General features: G+C 35.8%; 1 protein-coding gene across 15 annotated transcripts in view; it reads left to right on the forward strand.

Moving 5' to 3' along the window:
* CPEB3 (cytoplasmic polyadenylation element binding protein 3) overlaps positions 1 to 17,088 on the forward strand; it is a 93,919-nt gene that overhangs the window by 36,021 nt on the left and 40,810 nt on the right. For 13 of the 15 annotated variants that reach the window (XM_080596487.1, XM_080596488.1, XM_080596480.1 and 10 more), the window contains exon 4: positions 6,104 to 6,160. The exons of the other annotated variants lie outside the window; for them this stretch is intronic. In XM_080596487.1, coding sequence (XP_080452613.1) covers positions 6,104 to 6,160 — 57 coding nt within the window. The remainder of the gene's footprint in view (positions 1 to 6,103; positions 6,161 to 17,088) is intronic. 15 annotated transcript variants of the gene reach the window in all.

Genomic DNA, 17,088 nt, shown 5'->3' on the forward strand with positions numbered 1-17,088 from the left:
ACCTCAATGATTCTGTAGTATGACCGTGCTTCTTAATTTGCTGCTAGCATCCAGCATGTCCTTGTCTTTGACCTACTGAATCTGTTTTCAGCAGGACCGGGGCTGCTTCTTCCTTTCCCCCTTTGTTTTCTTAATGGAGCTGGGGATACAGATGCATGTTTTTTTTTCTCCTTCTCTTTATTTCTTTATTTCCATTTTTATATTGTACTATTGAGAACTGTCCTTACTGTCCTTTTTTTTTTTTCTCACTTCTCTACTCTTTTGAAGGTTTTATATATTTTCATACTGGCTGGTGATGGAAAAATCTGCTTTTTTAGGGGCTGATTTTATTCCCCACAGGGCTCCCCAGTAAGAATACCAATTTTCATATACAGTACTAGAGCTGCATGTAGAATGGGTATATTTGTGTACTCATCCTTGTCTGCTCCTCATAGGTAAAGCCAGATTTCCTTTTTTGTTCATTAGGTCTTGCTTTTAAGGTACTAATGTTTTGAAAATATAACTGTTTTCAGGCTAAAAATGTTTGCACCACTGAAATGTGAGACCTTTGTGTTTTATTCAAGCAATCCAATTGGCTTTAGAAGAATGCATTCCATTGTAATGTGTATGGTGTTTTATTTTATAGGTTGCTTTCTCTGCTGATGGCATATACTTGTGTAGTCAGTGGTGGGAAGAAGTTAGTATCAGCAGGCTTTGTTACTGATATTCATAGCTGCTAATTGCACACTTCTGTTCCCATTGCCACACTAACTATTTGCACAGTAATAATATATACTGTGAGAACACAGTAATGGATCTCCGTTTTTTTTTTGTTCTGGCAAACAGTAGTATTTTGTTCTGCTGAGTATGTTAATGTGCAAAAGATATCTGGTTCCCAAATAGGTGCCTAAATTATAGGTGTGAACAAATTGTAGATAAACTTTAAAAAAAAAAAAACACAACACAACCAACCAAACAGATGAAACCCTGAAAGTTCTTCATGGAGTTATCTTTTACTTTTATAATTCTCTGTACAGACCTTGGCTTACATAGTTGTTGCTTTTAAAATTGGTTTGGGCACATTTGTTGAGTTAGTACAGTATCAGTGTCGGGTGTCTGTATTGGGGGTGGGGTGGGAAGAGAGAATGGCCTAAGGTTTATTCAGATAAAAATGATTTAAACTCTTACATGCATGCACACATTTCACACTTTTTGGCCATGTTGAGCCAGGGGTGCGTGTGCTTGCTGTAAATTATTTGGACCCATATGCATTCAGGGGTCTACTCTTGTTTCAGATGTTTGAGGTAGTATTGGTCCTGGTTTGATTTTTGCACATCTGTGTCCAAACTTTGCTCTATCTGACTTGCTACCTGTCCATCCAAATAATCATTGCAGTACGGAACGCCTTTTGTTGGCACCAGCTTCAAAATCATATGATAGAAGAGATAATCATCAAGGAGGTATTATTATTAAGGAACTAGAGCAGACCTAGTCCTGTTGACAGCTTCATTTGACCTTGCTACTGGAGTCTTCAGTCAAAACTTGTGACTCATATCAACAACAATCTTAAGAATTGAGAGGAAGTTCTCCTTCCCAGTGAGTTCAGGATCAGTTAAAAGCAGGCTGCCTTGGCTATTTCATAGCAGATATCATGCCAAATTGCAGCTACTGGATTGGTGTAAGTGGTCAATCTTAGTGAATGCCAGGAGGTGTAACAGTGCAACAAGTCTTATTTGATATATAACCAGCTGTAAACATTACTCCTTGGAATGTCAACTCTAATATCAAAATGATGAAAATAGATAACTGTAAACTTAAAAATCTTTCACTGGGTGAAGTTCATATCCAGAATCTGATTAGGGTTTCACAAATTCAAAAAAACATAATGTACTTAGGAAGAAAAAATAAATACAATTCAGAAATCTCCTAAAGCAAAAATGTTACTTGCAGATCTGGAACTGGTTAATCACTGGTGTTTGTTTCAGCCACAGGAAAATAATAGTAACACAGGCACATATGCACAATGATGAAATCAAAGATCAGTTTTACATGTAGTTGTGAACAGATTGTGCTCATAAGAATGTCTGCTAAAAGTAATGTGTTTTAGAGTTGAGAGTAAGGGAACTGTTATAGGCAAATGTGGCACTGGATGTTGCCAAAAATCCTGTAATAGTGGTAAAACCATTCCTGATATTCATGTTTATTATATCTGGAACAACATTCTTTCTTAAAACTGTTAACTCAAACTTATCTAGACAACTCTACAAAATTGGATTATGTGTTGATGAAATGTATACTTCGTTAAGTTGCTAGAAAGATTTCTGAATTGTTTCAAAATCATGATATTTTTCTACAAAGAATGGGAGTATTTTAGGATTAGATAAGTTAGATTTAGATTGTTCTGGTGACACAGCACTATTTGAACCCCTACGCAAGCAAATATCAAGATACTACGTAGAGAAGAGTGGTGGAGGAACAAATTAACTAAGGATTCTGAAACTCCTAGCTCAAGTACTTAGGTCTGAGTAGACAAAGGCAGACAAAATATGACTGTGGATCTTTTGCAATGACCTTAATTAGGAGTATTTAAAAAGAAATTATTTGGATGAATTGGGAGGCAAGAAACATATTCACCAGCTTAAACATTAACTTATTAAGAATTAAATTCATCTTCAGTGAAAGCATTTCCACCTGACTGAAGTGATAATTATAAATTGACCAGAAGTGTAGACAGGGCTCTGAAATGCCTTTGAAAACTAATGCATTAAGAAAATAAGATACTGAATTTAAGTATTTAACATGAATTCATTTCATTTAGCAAAGATAACATCCTCTTATTTCCAGTGTAATACAGAAGAGAAGATGCACATGCTTGATGTACTCCAAGAAGGAATCGGGCGCTCTGCCATAATAAGCATATTGGACATGCAGCAGAGAACTTAGGAAGTCCAGCCAGAAAAGTCTCTCCAAATGCTGTTAGGAGAGAGAATTTAAGGAATTTATTGACATAAGAAGACACGCAAAAGACTATCCTGGGCTATACAAGAATGGTTAAAACCTTGTTTATGCTCTGAAATGTTTAAAAAGCAAGAAGTATACAACTGGATTCTTTTTATTATTATTATTTTTTATTTAGGAAAGAAAAGGACTTATGTAAGTGTGATTATTGTTGCAGTCTAACTGCAGTCCTAGAAAGTGTGTGTTATGAAAGTATGTAATTGAAGATATATTCAGTAGATAGCTATGAAACCAAGACAGGCAAACTGAAAACGGCAGATGTATGCTGAGTACAAGTACTGGGGATGTTGCTACAGAAAGGGTTCCTATTTATGACTTCAGTGAACTGCTGGAGTATGTAACTTCTGTGCTGTAACCTCTCTGCATTCTTCCTCCTGTGCTTCAGATTCTTGAAGAGTGGAAATTTTATCTAGAGAGTTCATATTAAAACCGTATTTGGAAATGTGTGCTTGTGGACTTTGTAAAAGTCCAGGTAGCGTACTTGTGCTTTCCCTAACGAGGATTGTTTTCTGGTAGTCATTTCTGTGTTTAACCCAAATACTTCCTTGGGAGTGCATGTTCCTAATTGCATTTCACAGTTTTATTGCACCTTTTGTGCTTCATTCGTGTTCCTTAAATAATTATGCAGCTTTGTAATCTGCACATGGCTTCTTTTTTTTTTTCTTTCAATAGAATTTGTTTCAAACAGCAAGATATTCAGAAGATGTAGCTAATATTGAACGGCTATACAATTTGAGTGACTATTTGTTTTATTTATGGTGCATTACCAGTCCATTTTTGAATGCTTTTAATACAAGTGTGCTTTGCCGGTGTCCCATTAATCTGTCTCCATAGAATCGCACTAGGGGTCCTCTGAAGGTGCACAGAATTATCCCCACTACTGCTTAGCTCAGTATGCGACCATGTCCTTCTGCCTGTGCTGCTCTGTATTTTCTGCTCCTCTTAAAAGATAGCTGACAAGAACAGTTTAAAAATAGCAGGCCAAGGGCAGGTGACAAAATGTCATGCAAGCAGCACCTGGTCCAGTGACTGCCTGGAGGGAAGAAAAAACCCAGCCCAGATGTCACAGATACGGTTCTATTTCTGAAGCTGGTCAAACTGCAGAATTTCAGCTTTAGCAAAGGAAGAGGGAGAGCACATCCGAGCATTATGCATTCAAATGTTACTCTATTTTCTTTCATAGCAGTCCCCTTTATTCCATTACAGGTATTAATTTACAAGTGTAGATTATATACACCTTTTGTCCTAATAATAAAAAGTACCTGTAACCTCATGCTCATGAAATAAGCAGTTAAGCAAAGGGAATTACTGTGAGTTTGGCAAGATTTCTGAAATATTTTAGCACAAGCTTATACTAACAGAAATAATACAACCTTAATGTTTCTGCGCTGACAGATTAATGTGAAAATATATCGTGAACTATAGGAGATTAGGTCTATAATGAGGAAATCTGAAGTAGTTAATGAAGATCTCTTTAAGAAGCTTTGCTCAGGAAGCTGGAAAGTAAATCGGAAATTTTGTTTGCCTTCCTTCTCGCCCCCCTCCGTTCTGCAGGTGCCATTTCCATCTCTATACTCTTACTTGGGGGGGGGGGGGGGGGATTTTTTTCTATAAGAACAGAAAATTGCTACGTAAAGAAAATCTATTTGCTTTTCTTAAGCTGCTTGTGACTCTCGTTTCAGAAGTGTGCTGAAACTGTTACATCTGTTCAGAAAGAGTATTAATTACAGCACAGCAGTCTCTGTGACTTGAAATAGAAGGCTTTAACTTACCGATAGGAGCTAAAAATGTTGGAGAAGATTGGCCTTAGCTCTGTTTTCTCAAAGTGTATTTGTTAAATTTGGTTTTGTAGTAGTAGGGAAGAGGATTTACACTGGAGGAACTTACTGGTTTGTATTGCTGCTTTAGTGTAGCGAGTGGGTCTTAAGCTCCCATATTTGAATGCCAACATAGTGCATAAACGTGAGCCTTCTACTTAGCTCCTAAACTTCACCACAGATCTAAAGATACAGGGAGCATGTGAAATAGGTTACAACACTTTTAAGTAACTTAAGTCTATAATTGAAATAAATGTTTACATGGCTATAATAATCCTTTTTTTATCATTTTCCAAACAATGACTAAATCACTTACATTTTTCAAACTGTGTGTGTGGGAGGGGGTTTAATGAAGTAAGCCCCGTTACAAAGTTTCTTTGGCTTCTTTAGTATGTTTCTAACAGTTCAGCTTGATTAAGTAGTATCTAAGAAACTAAAACTAATCTGAACAGTAGTCAAGCTGGTTCACGTATTTGGCTCAGTCTATTCTTTCTCAGTAAGAGCAGTCTCCTCTAAAGCAAAGTACTGCGTGATTTTTTTCTTTCCCACCCCTCAGTTCCTGAAGTTATTGAAAATCTTCTTCAGCACCTTTCAACTCTTAAAGTTGATACTTTCTAGTTTCTGGGAAACTGCCAGCAGCAGAGTTCATTTGAATTTTGTGATGAACCTGCTGTATATGATGATCCCATGTTATGGGTCAAGAATAAATATTTTTCAAAGTACAGGGGAGCATCTGTACTCCACCAGAACAAAGCTCCCTCCAGCTCAGTGACTTATCTCAAATAGTAAGTGATGGCAGATTCTTAGAGAAGAATACAAAGGCAGAGTAAGCACTCCCAGTCTCCAGTGATCTGTTAACTCAAGGGCTTCTGATGTCACAGGTAGTATGGAAAATAGTGATTTATGTTTACCAAGTAAGTGGTGTTTTTGTAATTCTGTATTTATTTGAAGCCTTTGAAGTACTATAAATGACATAACTGCAGCAAGTAAAGGGCTGAGCATTGAGGCCTCATTTTGAAAGGGTGAATATAATACTTTCCTAATACAAAGCCAAAAGGATGTACTAAAGAAATATTTATTTCATTGTTTTGTGATTTTCAGTATTTTAAGTATGTAACATTAAAGGTACAGTGTTAAATGTCTTAAATGTTTGTTCTTGGCAGGTTATCTTCGGTAGATGGACGTTTTGGCTACCCTGACTGTACTACCCCTTTAGCAATTTTTAATATTAACAAAATTCATTCAGTTTTGAAATAAAACATTAAAAATAGCTCTTATTTGCATTGCAGGGCGTATGGGAATAAACTTCCATCATCCAGGAACAGATAATATTATGGCTCTTAATAGTAAGTAGTTAATATATAATAACTAATGTCATGCTGAATGTTGTCTTACATTAATCGTGTACATAGCTGTACCGTTAGACATAAATGTGTGCTAATATTTGCACAGAAGTTTGTGCAGTATCTTAAAATGACTTTTCTGAATCAGTCCTCTGATTTTCTTGGTAGAACTGTTGATTCTTTGTATTTGCTTCACAATAGCTCTGTGCTCCACTGGAAGCTTCATAATGCCTGCTATATATATAATATTGCAAAACAATCTTTGTTCCTTCTTTTCTTTGTGTGTGTGCGTGTGTGTGTTAAATCTGTAACTCTAATTTCTGATGCCTCTCCAGGCGTATTCCTTTACGTTGGGATGAGCTGTTACCATTTTTGCATACGATTACATTGGCTGATAGTTGACTTTGTTGGTTTCTCTAAAACACGTGGACAGGATTAGAAAGATTGGAAACTTTAGCCATCTAAATGATGAGAAAAAATGGGGGACTGAACTTCACTGAATGCTGATTGGTTTTGTTCAGTCCTAAAAGCATGCATCAAAAAAGCTTTCCCAAATGGATCCAGAAGCTCTGCAGACAGCCTTGTATTTTGTACTGGGGTTGTATGTGGGGAGGCGTTAGGCGTCACCAGCACACAGAACTAAACTATGCAAGTCAATATTTTTCTATATCTAGTCCTACAAAAATACTTAGAGTAATTGCTTTTCACTAATGACAGTATTTTTTTCCAAAGAAATTGTCGTAGCTGTGTGTCTGTAATCTGAATGCAAGATAGGTGCTAATGGAAATTTCCAGCAAATATTTCCAGGCTTTTTTATCTGCAATAAACGTACATGTGCGCTGAAACATTCATTTAACTTCTTGGAAATTTGTTTTTGCTTGGAATATTGTATTAGTTAGGTGTTAGGATTAATTTACTAGCTTCTCTACCTTTTTTTTTTTGCTTTTGCACTGACTCTGTAAGTCATACTGTGTATTGTTGGAAGCTGCAGATTTTTATTTCACAGAATCGTCTAGGTTGGAAGAGACCTCCAAGATCACCTAGTCCAACCTCTGGAATCTAAGCTGTAAAATTAGATATTTTTTTTTTGTAGTACCAAGCAGAACTTAAAGTATTTTTTTATATGTGAAGAAAAAAACAAAACAAAACAAAAAAGGAACAGACAAGGTGCTAATGTCACTTTTGAAACCTGTAAGACTACTGTGTTCTTTTAGTTTTAAGCATCTAATGATGAGATGATATTTTGCAGAGTTTCTGTAGTCATAGTTAGGATATATGCCACATTTTGTTATGGGCATATCTTATAGGAAATCAGGTAATTAACTGGGAGAAATGCTTCATATAATTAAAGACATTAATGAAAGGAAAAGCTAGTCAAGTGGGTGTTCATGTGTGAAAATTCTATGCATTACTGTTTGCTGTTGTTTGACGTGAATTGTGGTCTCAATGTGTTTGTTGTAATGTGGGTGCTTCCACTGCTGATTGCAATAGTAATATAATTGTGAAATTGGGATGAGAGACTATGACTGAATTTTGAGTTATTAAAAAAAAAAGAAAAAGACATTTGCTATGGAGTGCAGTATTTCCTGTAGATTAGAGGTCTTTGAAAAACAGGAATAGAAATAGAAAATCTCATACAAAAAAGCTCCATGCTGTTATTGGCCATTACTAAGAGAATAGAAACTAGATTAATTGTTCTGTGAAACCTCATACCTTTTGGTCATAAATCTTTGAAAAATTGAGAATAAAAGCAAGTTTTGAAGTGAATAATCTTTACAAATTATCTTCTGCTTTAGATTTTAATCTTCTTTTGGATGCTGCTAAAACCGAGACATTTAGAACTGTATAACCCCCATGTGATCCATTATCTTTGCTATGGGGAAATAAGCTAAGAAAAGTTAGCCCAGGAAGAAATACTCTTTCCTCTGCTGTAATGGATGTGGTCCGCATTTAAATAACAATAATAAAATCTGAAAGATTTCATTCCAGTAAATTTTGGAAGAACTTGAAGAATTTACATAACTTCTTTAAGTCCTACTATTTGTGATGTCTATACATCTGCAAACTTTCTGCAGCTAGAAGACAATATAGGTTGATGCCAACAGCAGTGCAAAACTTTTCCCCCCTCCCTGTAACACGTAAGTAGTTTTGAGGGGTGGTCGTCTCTTTAGCTCTTTCCCATCCCTTATGGCAGCACTTCCAACTGTAGTGCAGCTGGTATTCTTATTTATTGACTACAGCCTTGTGAAACTCGGGGCTTTCCTGACTGTCCTGAGATAGTGTCTGTAATTGTTGAAGGGGCTGTTTGGCTTGAGGAAAGGTGCAACTTGCTGTTTAAAGAACCTTAAAATCTCAAGCCCTTAGTTGTGAGGACTTTGTGCAGAGTATACTACCACCAGTTTGGTCATCCCTGCGCAAACCTATAAATCATCATCTTAAAGCACTGAGTCCTGAAATAATAAGATTAGTGAGATAGAAAAGGTTGCTTGTAAATGCACACACAGTTGCACATGTATGTAAGTAGATTTATAGCGCAGAGGTGCTTGACATTCTCAATGAAGATTTGGCTTTTATTGAGGAATGTGCTGTTCCAATATTTGGAGCCACCTGAGCATAATTCTAAAAAGTGTTTAGGCAAAAGGAATATGCAAATGCTTATATTTGGAAATCTTGTACAAGGGGGAAAAGTTACTGCTTTTCTATATAGTAGGTCTCAAATAATTAGATGTTTACAAATCAAATCATGTTTTTGCAAATATTATTACATTACTTTATCCTTTGCTACTACTTAGACAAGGAGGTTTTTTTGTTTACTAATGTTTGACTTGTTTCAACCCTTTAAAACAATTATACTGTCTAATTGAAATAGTGTTTTTAATCAAGTAGTGACATCTATTTTTTAAAACTTTTTAATAATCATTAATATTGATCTAAGCAGTCAGTAGAAGAATTTTTATATACTTACATTTACAGCACCTTATTAAATAAAATTGATATTGTAATTTTTAGGGGAAATGTAGCATAAATGGAATAACTGATTTTATTTGTTTAAATTCATGTTAAAAAATCACCTGTTGATCTTGGTACTTTTAGTACGTGTTTGCAATACTAATTAAAAACTATATTTACAGTAATAAGTAAAAATTGAAGGTAAATTAATCTGGTTGGCCAAAATTAACTGGATGGTGTTAACATGCACTCCCCTCTAATTCAGCGACACGAGAACTAAACCAACACCATTGTTCACCTACCTGCCTGCTAGGTGCTGAGCTATTGTCAGTGCTTCTTGTGCACTCCAGAACGCCAACAACGAACTTCAGGGGTAGGGAAGTATAGGGGGGTGAAAAAGGGAGATGGGGAATAAATGAAGGGGTGTGAGTTTTTTGAAGGAAGCACTGAATGGTATTGCTGGGATCCCAAACTACTATTTTAAAATTAGTTTAGACTGAGGGTAGTTTAAAAAACAAACAAACAAAACCAACCAACCCCTTCCCCCAAAAAGACAACCCACGTTTGTGAAATGCTGGAATTTTGTTTTTCCTAAGGCTCCTATGTACAGTGACTCTGCACTGCTGTTGGGCTTCAAACGTTCCATCTGCTACCAATGTTCATTCTTGCCTCTTCTGAAAATGTATCAGCTGTGAGGTCTGGTACTGTTTGCTCTCCATCTGACTGTCTTTTCATTAATGTCATTTAATTCTGTTTGTTCTAAATAAGATAATTTTAAAAATAGATTAAGGTAAGGTTTGGGGACACATTTTAGGTCTTTGTATATATTGATTTTGTTTTATTAAGATGAATAAGAATTATGGGGGGAAATCATGCTGTGATAGAAAACAAAAGCAAAAATAATATATATATATATTATTTTTTTATGCTTGTATTGTTTTTTACAATTGTCTCCTTAAGAACTATTGTGCTTGGCTTTTTGTATGTTCTGATGTATTTTCAAACACGTGTGATATTTGTATATAACAAACTTGCTTAAATATCATCTTATATTTAAATCTTTTGCCAGTGACATGAGTATACCTTGAAATGAACACTTCTGAATAAAATGTTTATTCAATTATTTTTCTGTTGCAAAATCTTTAGTTGGCAGTTTAATAAGCTTTTCTTTTTTTTTTTTTTCCCCCTCTCTCTCTCCCAGTAGTGATAATACTCTGGGAGAACGTGCAGCTAACTTTTGAGATGCATTTTTCTTTCCTGATATTTTGGTACCTGCCCATTGGTACCAGCTCTTTAGCCCAATTGCCACATCAGGGTACTAATGTATTACTGAGTCATTAGCATGTGAGAAATAATAGGAAGGAATAAAAGACATTGAGAGAGCTAAGTTGGGTCTGGTTTTACAAGCCTTATTAATTTTGAAGAGATCAGAGTTGATTTGATTGGAGGGAAACAATGGATGATGGCAAGTCTGACGTAGGCAAAGGGGAAAGGGGGCAGAGGGAGCAATAAGACTTTTTTCTTCTTTTTTCCCTTCAGTTTTTATGTTAGCACCTGCATTTTCTGAGATCTGATTTGGCTGTTACTGCAGGCAGTATCTCTTATCAGTGACTGCTAAAGTATCTTTGTAGCAGAGGAAGATTTACCTTTTCTTCCTTTTAATTCCATTTTCTAGCTCTGTACTACCTTCTTATTTTTTCCCCACTACTTTTCCTGCCTTAAAATCTCACCAATGTTCTTTCCTTTCATCTGTGCGATCCCTCCTTATTTTGGGTCTGTTTCTGTAGCATTTTATGATCAAGATTTGCCAAGCTTTTCCATATGCACTGTATATGATGCTAGAAGAGATGAGGCTGTAGTCCAGAATTAGGTTTGGTAGATTGAAAGCAATATGAAGGGACTGCCCATCAGCTTGGCTGTTAGAAATGTGAGTTTTATTTATTCATCTACTTTTCAAATGGAAACAAATAAATAAAAATAGATGAGCCTTGCCTCCTGCATAGATGCTTGGCTACTAAACATGCACGAGGAAGAAAAACCTAAGCTGTCTTAGACCTAAGCTTACTGGTTTTGAGTATCAAATGTCAGACACATCAAGTTTTGAGTATCAATTATAGTTCATACATTTGACAAAGTGAAATCCAGTGTGTGGGCCTTACCTGAATACAGCTTGCACGTGGACTGTTTTTGTTTGTTTGTTTTTTGAAGAAGGGATTCGATTGTATATGTACACTGACATACATTAGCAGGGAGATGGTTGTAAGACTTGCAGTGCTAGCGTTGGAAAGAAGTGAACCAGAAAGGACTGTTGAGGCAGATACCACCGAATTATCATGATGCCTGTCTGCGCATCCAACTCATCTATCGGTGGAAACTGAGAACTGTCTTTTGAACCACTCTTAGATGAACAAAACTCATCCCAATCCTCAAATGCTAATAATTTAGATTATTTATTTTTTTTCAAAGTTCTCTTCAGAAAGACTGGAGGATAGAAATCTTGTCCTTTGTGAACAGCTTTTTTTAGCCATAGGAAAAGAAGAAAGAGCATTATTTTCTTAAACAAGCTGTTCTGTGGAATTGCTCATCATGGAAAATAGCCCTCCAGATCTCCAACACTGAAACATGCAGAAGGAAAAATAATTTTAAATACTACCCCAACAAAATGGGGAGAGCAATCTCAGAATGAAAGATTAATATATGGTAAACTTTCTTTGTAAGCAAATAGATCTCTGTGCATGTAAAGCACAGTAGAAACATATGCTAAAAGTTTATATAGTGAACCAACTTTAATTTTGTTCTCTCAAATACAGTCTTTATTTTTGCACACTTTTGTGCACAATACTTACTGAGTTTTGCTAAGTCATGCTCATTTACCAGCTTGCTTCTTATCTAGTTAAAATCCAGAAATTTAGACAAGAAATAGTATTTTAGATTCAGTAAATTCATGCTGTTTTTATTAAGCATTGGCCTCACTTTTGTATGCAAACTGTTCCTGACATACTTGACTTCTGTTTTAGTTTGTGAAAATGTTGAACTGATTCTGTGTATATAATTTTATTGCTTTGGTTGCTACAAATTAAGTTACTTAGGCTATTTCAACTTTCATATGCTTCTGACTGTATGGAAACACAGTTTTTAAATGGAACCTTCCTTACCTAGCTCTTATTGAGAGATTTTTTTCCCATTCTTTAACGATAGCATGTTTTAAATAACCTTCACCATTCAGACAGAATACCATGGGTTGACAGAGTGAACAAAGGAAACTTTTGGCCTGTCTTGCTGGAATTGCAGTAATGGTTTTTCCACACGAGTAATTTGAGACAGGTTGGTGTATGGTAGATACTTTTAAAAATCAGAAACATGTAAATAAATTTCATGTATGGTATAGCAAACAAATTGCCTGAAATGAACAAAGTCATAGAGGAACTTAAAATATGTGGTCTAAAGTTGGAGAAGTGTAGCACTTGACCAAGATACAATATTCATTTATCTAAGCTCAGAAATTTGTGAAGAGCCAAATTAAATCTTCAGATCAGTTGACAGAAATTCTGACTGTTGCATGTAGTTCTTGCATCTGCATTTCTTGTTATATGCGCACAAATACTTAATCTCAGTTTATGTATTTTAATGGCATACAATCAGTTTTCCTGGATTATTCTGTTCAGTTGCATTTTAAGGTTAGGTCAGCAAAAAGAGTTCTTCAGTGAGTTCAAAGTATGTGCTACAGAGATATTGTTATAGCAAAGATACGTTGCATAATTGCACTTGATTCTATTGCCTTTTGTCAGTTAATTCATTCTCACTGACGTTTTAATTCACTTGTAAACTTGCAGATCTCTGAAGGAATTCAGAGACCCATTATTCAAAACAAAAAGTCTGACATTTTTCTTTCTGATCTTAGAAAATTATTGCACAACTCAGTGTCCTAAAGCAAGTATTATTCTGAACTGCTGATTGCTTCAAGATTGCAAATTAGTTTTTCAAGTTAGAAATAAGATTCTGGTACCTTTATAAACCAAGGAGGTTCCTGGTTTCAAATCTCAAAATGTTGACTTTTTTTTTTCTTAGACATAATACTATTTTAAATCAATTGAAGAAGTGTCTTTAAGATTTCTTTGAAATGTACGTCTTTGGTATTGTAAACACATGATGGCATGAACAAGATTAGGCTTAGTACCAACAGTGAAGAAAGAATGTTTTTAACACTTTCAAACTATTTCTACTGAGTCTTCTATAAGGAAAATGTGATGATGCAAGTGAATGATGATGTTGCTTACTTTGAACTTGATATTAGCTGGTGAGATTCACTTTTTTAGTTATGTTATAGAAAGAGTGTAAATCTAGTTCTTTTGAATCCATAACAATTTATGGATTCACAAATTTGTTATTCCTTGAAATGTTAACTATTTGATCTGTACAATGTGCAGACCCAATCCAGTATTATAATAAAGCAATGAAAAAAAAAAAAAAAAACAAGAAAAAAAAAAAAACAAGACCAGACAAGAAGTCTCAGTGAGATCCAGTGCCAGTAACTTATAAGTCAGTATTTGGCATACAAGATCTCATGGCTTAGACACTCTTTTTTAGGGGGTGTTTCTAACTAGTAAAGATCATCCTCATGGTCCAACAAACTTTAATAAGATTATAATAAATGTTTTCATTTTTTTAATTTTATAGCATTCTCCCAGTAAAGAGCATTATGCAGTCTTTAATCACGAGGAAAAATCTAATTCTGCCCATGCCTCTGCTGAAATCTGTGAAAAGGATCTTTCACAGCTTGTCAGTTCTATATTGCTGTTAGAACCTGATTAAAAGACAAGCTGACAAATTGATTTGGCAATGCTATCTCCTGTACGAACCTACAGGAAGTACATCAACATGTCTGTAGACCTAAGTTACTAATTTTTAATTAGGCTTGACGCATTAGAAAAGGTTCTCCTGAAGGTTCTTTCTCACAAATTGTTAATATGGCCATAATGAAGCTGCTGAAAGCTTTTCATCTGCTTGATGTAGGTGAACAAGTACTCAAGTTTCTATAGAGACAGTCTTTTATGATAGTGATAGTAACGTGTCGAATAAGTATCAGTTTCTAATCCATAAAAATTGAACTCTTAACTGAGTACCCATTCGAACAGTTGAAGCTTGTGGTTTCACATGACTAACATCTGTTGTTTGCAGGACACTAAGTAAGGTGGTGTTTTCACAAGTGTTTCCTAACTTCAAAGGCTTGGTTCACAGTAACAATATCCCTATTACACCTTCTTGTACTGAAGCATTGTGTCAGCATTTAATTGGATTAAGTCAGATGCTACACATGTCTATGTTGAACTTCCACATAGTACTCACTGATATTTATTTTTGCGAAGTGCTGCTGATTTTTATTTTCAGTTAACTTATAACTGAATTGTGCTGACTAGTGCATACTACCAGCTTTATAAGAGTATAGCAAGACCAGTTACAGGTGTGATTTGAGACCAGAATGGTAAACCAGTCAGGGCCCAAGAGTGTGCATAGTTTTTCATGAAAAAAAAAAAGTTCTTATGGCCTTCCTCATCCATAGGAGTAAATTAAACCAATGAGAGCTCATGACTTCAGGTTTTGGAAACTTTTTGTCTCTGTAGTCTTGAGGAAAGCTGCTAATGAGCCTAATAATGAACATCAGTTTTGCTGCTGTTTCTTTATTCCTTTTGAAGGCTTAGGTTTATTTATTTATTTATTTATTGCAGCTAGCTATGCTCTTTCATTTTTTCATATTTACAAAATACGTTGCTATAATTTTCTATGAATCTTATAATTGTTCTTTCTTATAGTCTGTCTCTGCTGTGAATGTGCTGAATCACCAAGAGATTAAGGAAGTCCATTTAAATGTGATGGAGCCTTACAAAAATCACAAAGTTAGTGGATAAGCTGAATGTAGAACTGCTGTTCACCATGTTCTTCAGAGCTAGGACTAAAAGAATATTTGGTGAAACTTCTAGCAGATCCATTTAAAGCCCACTAAAGGAGGAAGGGCTTCTGTAGCTTACTTTTGGAACTTGTAGGTATCATAGAATGGTAGAATATCCCGAGTTGGAAGGGACCCATAAGGATCATTGACTCCAACTCCTGATATTACCAACAGGTTCAAAAAATCATAAGACAAATTGTGAACAAAAAGCCTGTAAGAAGGTATTAGAAGCGGGTAAGAATGTGCCTCCTAACATGTTTAATATAATGACTATGAATGCAAAAAGCATAGGAGAGAAACACACTGCTGACAGTGGCCAGTCATGATAGTGGCCATAGTGTCACTATGGAAAACAGAAGACTTGTCTGGACGGATCGCTGATCTTACCCAGTAGGGCACTGCATATGAGCACTCTCAAGTGTTCTAGCTGAGCCGTATGGTTCTTGTCATGGGAATGTTTTAGTCAATCCTTTCTTTTCTAAATTTTTTTTCACTTGGTTTCACCTCTCAAATGAATTGCAGAACACCTGCCTAACAGTAATTCTCAGAAATAGTTTGTGCAATTCTGGTATTTATTTACGTGGTTTGCTTTTATTACACAAATTACACAATGTCCCTTTCGTGTTGGAGCCTTCCAACATAAACAACAGGGCAAAACCGAAGTTATTCCCAGACTAAGAAGTGAGCTGAAGAGTGAAGGTGGTGTTCTTGTTGATATACAGTATGAAATGTTCTGTTGCTTGATGATGTTCTTGGTTTTCAGGATGTGTGTTAAATGAGCAAGAGTTACTTTGTTGTTTAAAGTTACTTCCCTCATCTGCATCCCTTTTCTTCTCTTGCCAGCATTATCCCGCTGTGGATCTTCTGGTCCTCTGCCTTTCCAGGGCTGTAGGCTGGGGTTGTTAGGTCACTCCTTTCTTCTGAGTCCTTGAGGGCTATCTTTGGTGGATGTGTGCTTCAGTGTGTATGCAGCTATGCTCATCTCACAGCCACGCCATTTCAAGAGTTTTGTGGCTCTTCGAAACACTTTGCAAATGCATTCTTATGCCAGCAGAACCCCTCTCTCTTGACTGCCATATAAATGTTTTCAAAATGCAAGCCACCTAAGTTCTATTTCATCAGTTTCATACAGCTTTTCTTGAGATGCAGTTAAAATTTCAGCATTTCAATTTAGTGTATTTTGATACATTGGAACAACAGGTAATCTTAGCTGCAGACCTCTGAGATTCCCAGCAGCACTAAATTTACTTAAAGGGATTGCATTAATTGGTGTTTGGGGAGTTTGTTTTTTTTTGTTTTTTGTTTTTTTTTAAAAAAAAGCTTACAGTTCTGCTCTTAAATATACAGTTTCATGTTTGCAAAATACACTTTACTCATGGGATGAGGTGAGTTAGTAGTTTCAGGAGAGTTATCAGGAGGTAAAAAGAATGTATTGTTCCTTTGTATTTGAGTACATGCAGTTTGGGACATAGTGGTTATGTAACTACCTACCTGTCAGAGTTGAAGAAAGGTGCAAAGGAATGGAGAAACACTAACACAGCGGTGGCCTTTCATGAAGTTGCACAACTCAGCAGGGCCTGCTTGCAATGATCTCACAGCTTAAATGGCAAGATGTGTTCATCACTTCTTTAGTGCTGCAACGTTCTGTGAGGCACCATGGAAAGAATCACTTGTGAGTTGAATTGTGGAACCATTCGGGAGATGATTTTCTGTGCAAAAAGTTTCATATTTGGCACCAGAACCAGCATACGGAGGTGGCTTCATCTGTGCTGGGTACAAGTTTAGGAGCTCCCGCTCTCCCTACTTTTATCTTTTGTTGGAGTTGCGCAAGAGAGAAAGTAACTTCAGATATACAACGCTGATAATTGCGTTGTTTGTAATCGTGCAATCTTTTCTTTATTGGTTCCTGAATATCTTCATTCAAGAATAACTTCTAAATCATTTATTTTCCAAAATATTTACTCAGACTGGAGGTGTTATGAAATTTATCCAATGAACCACTATTTCTGTTAAGTCTGTTGTGCTCTGAACTTCA

This window comes from Anser brachyrhynchus, assembly GCF_964034855.1.
Source record: "Anser brachyrhynchus genome assembly, chromosome: 6".
NCBI classification, from domain to species: domain Eukaryota; kingdom Metazoa; phylum Chordata; class Aves; order Anseriformes; family Anatidae; genus Anser; species Anser brachyrhynchus.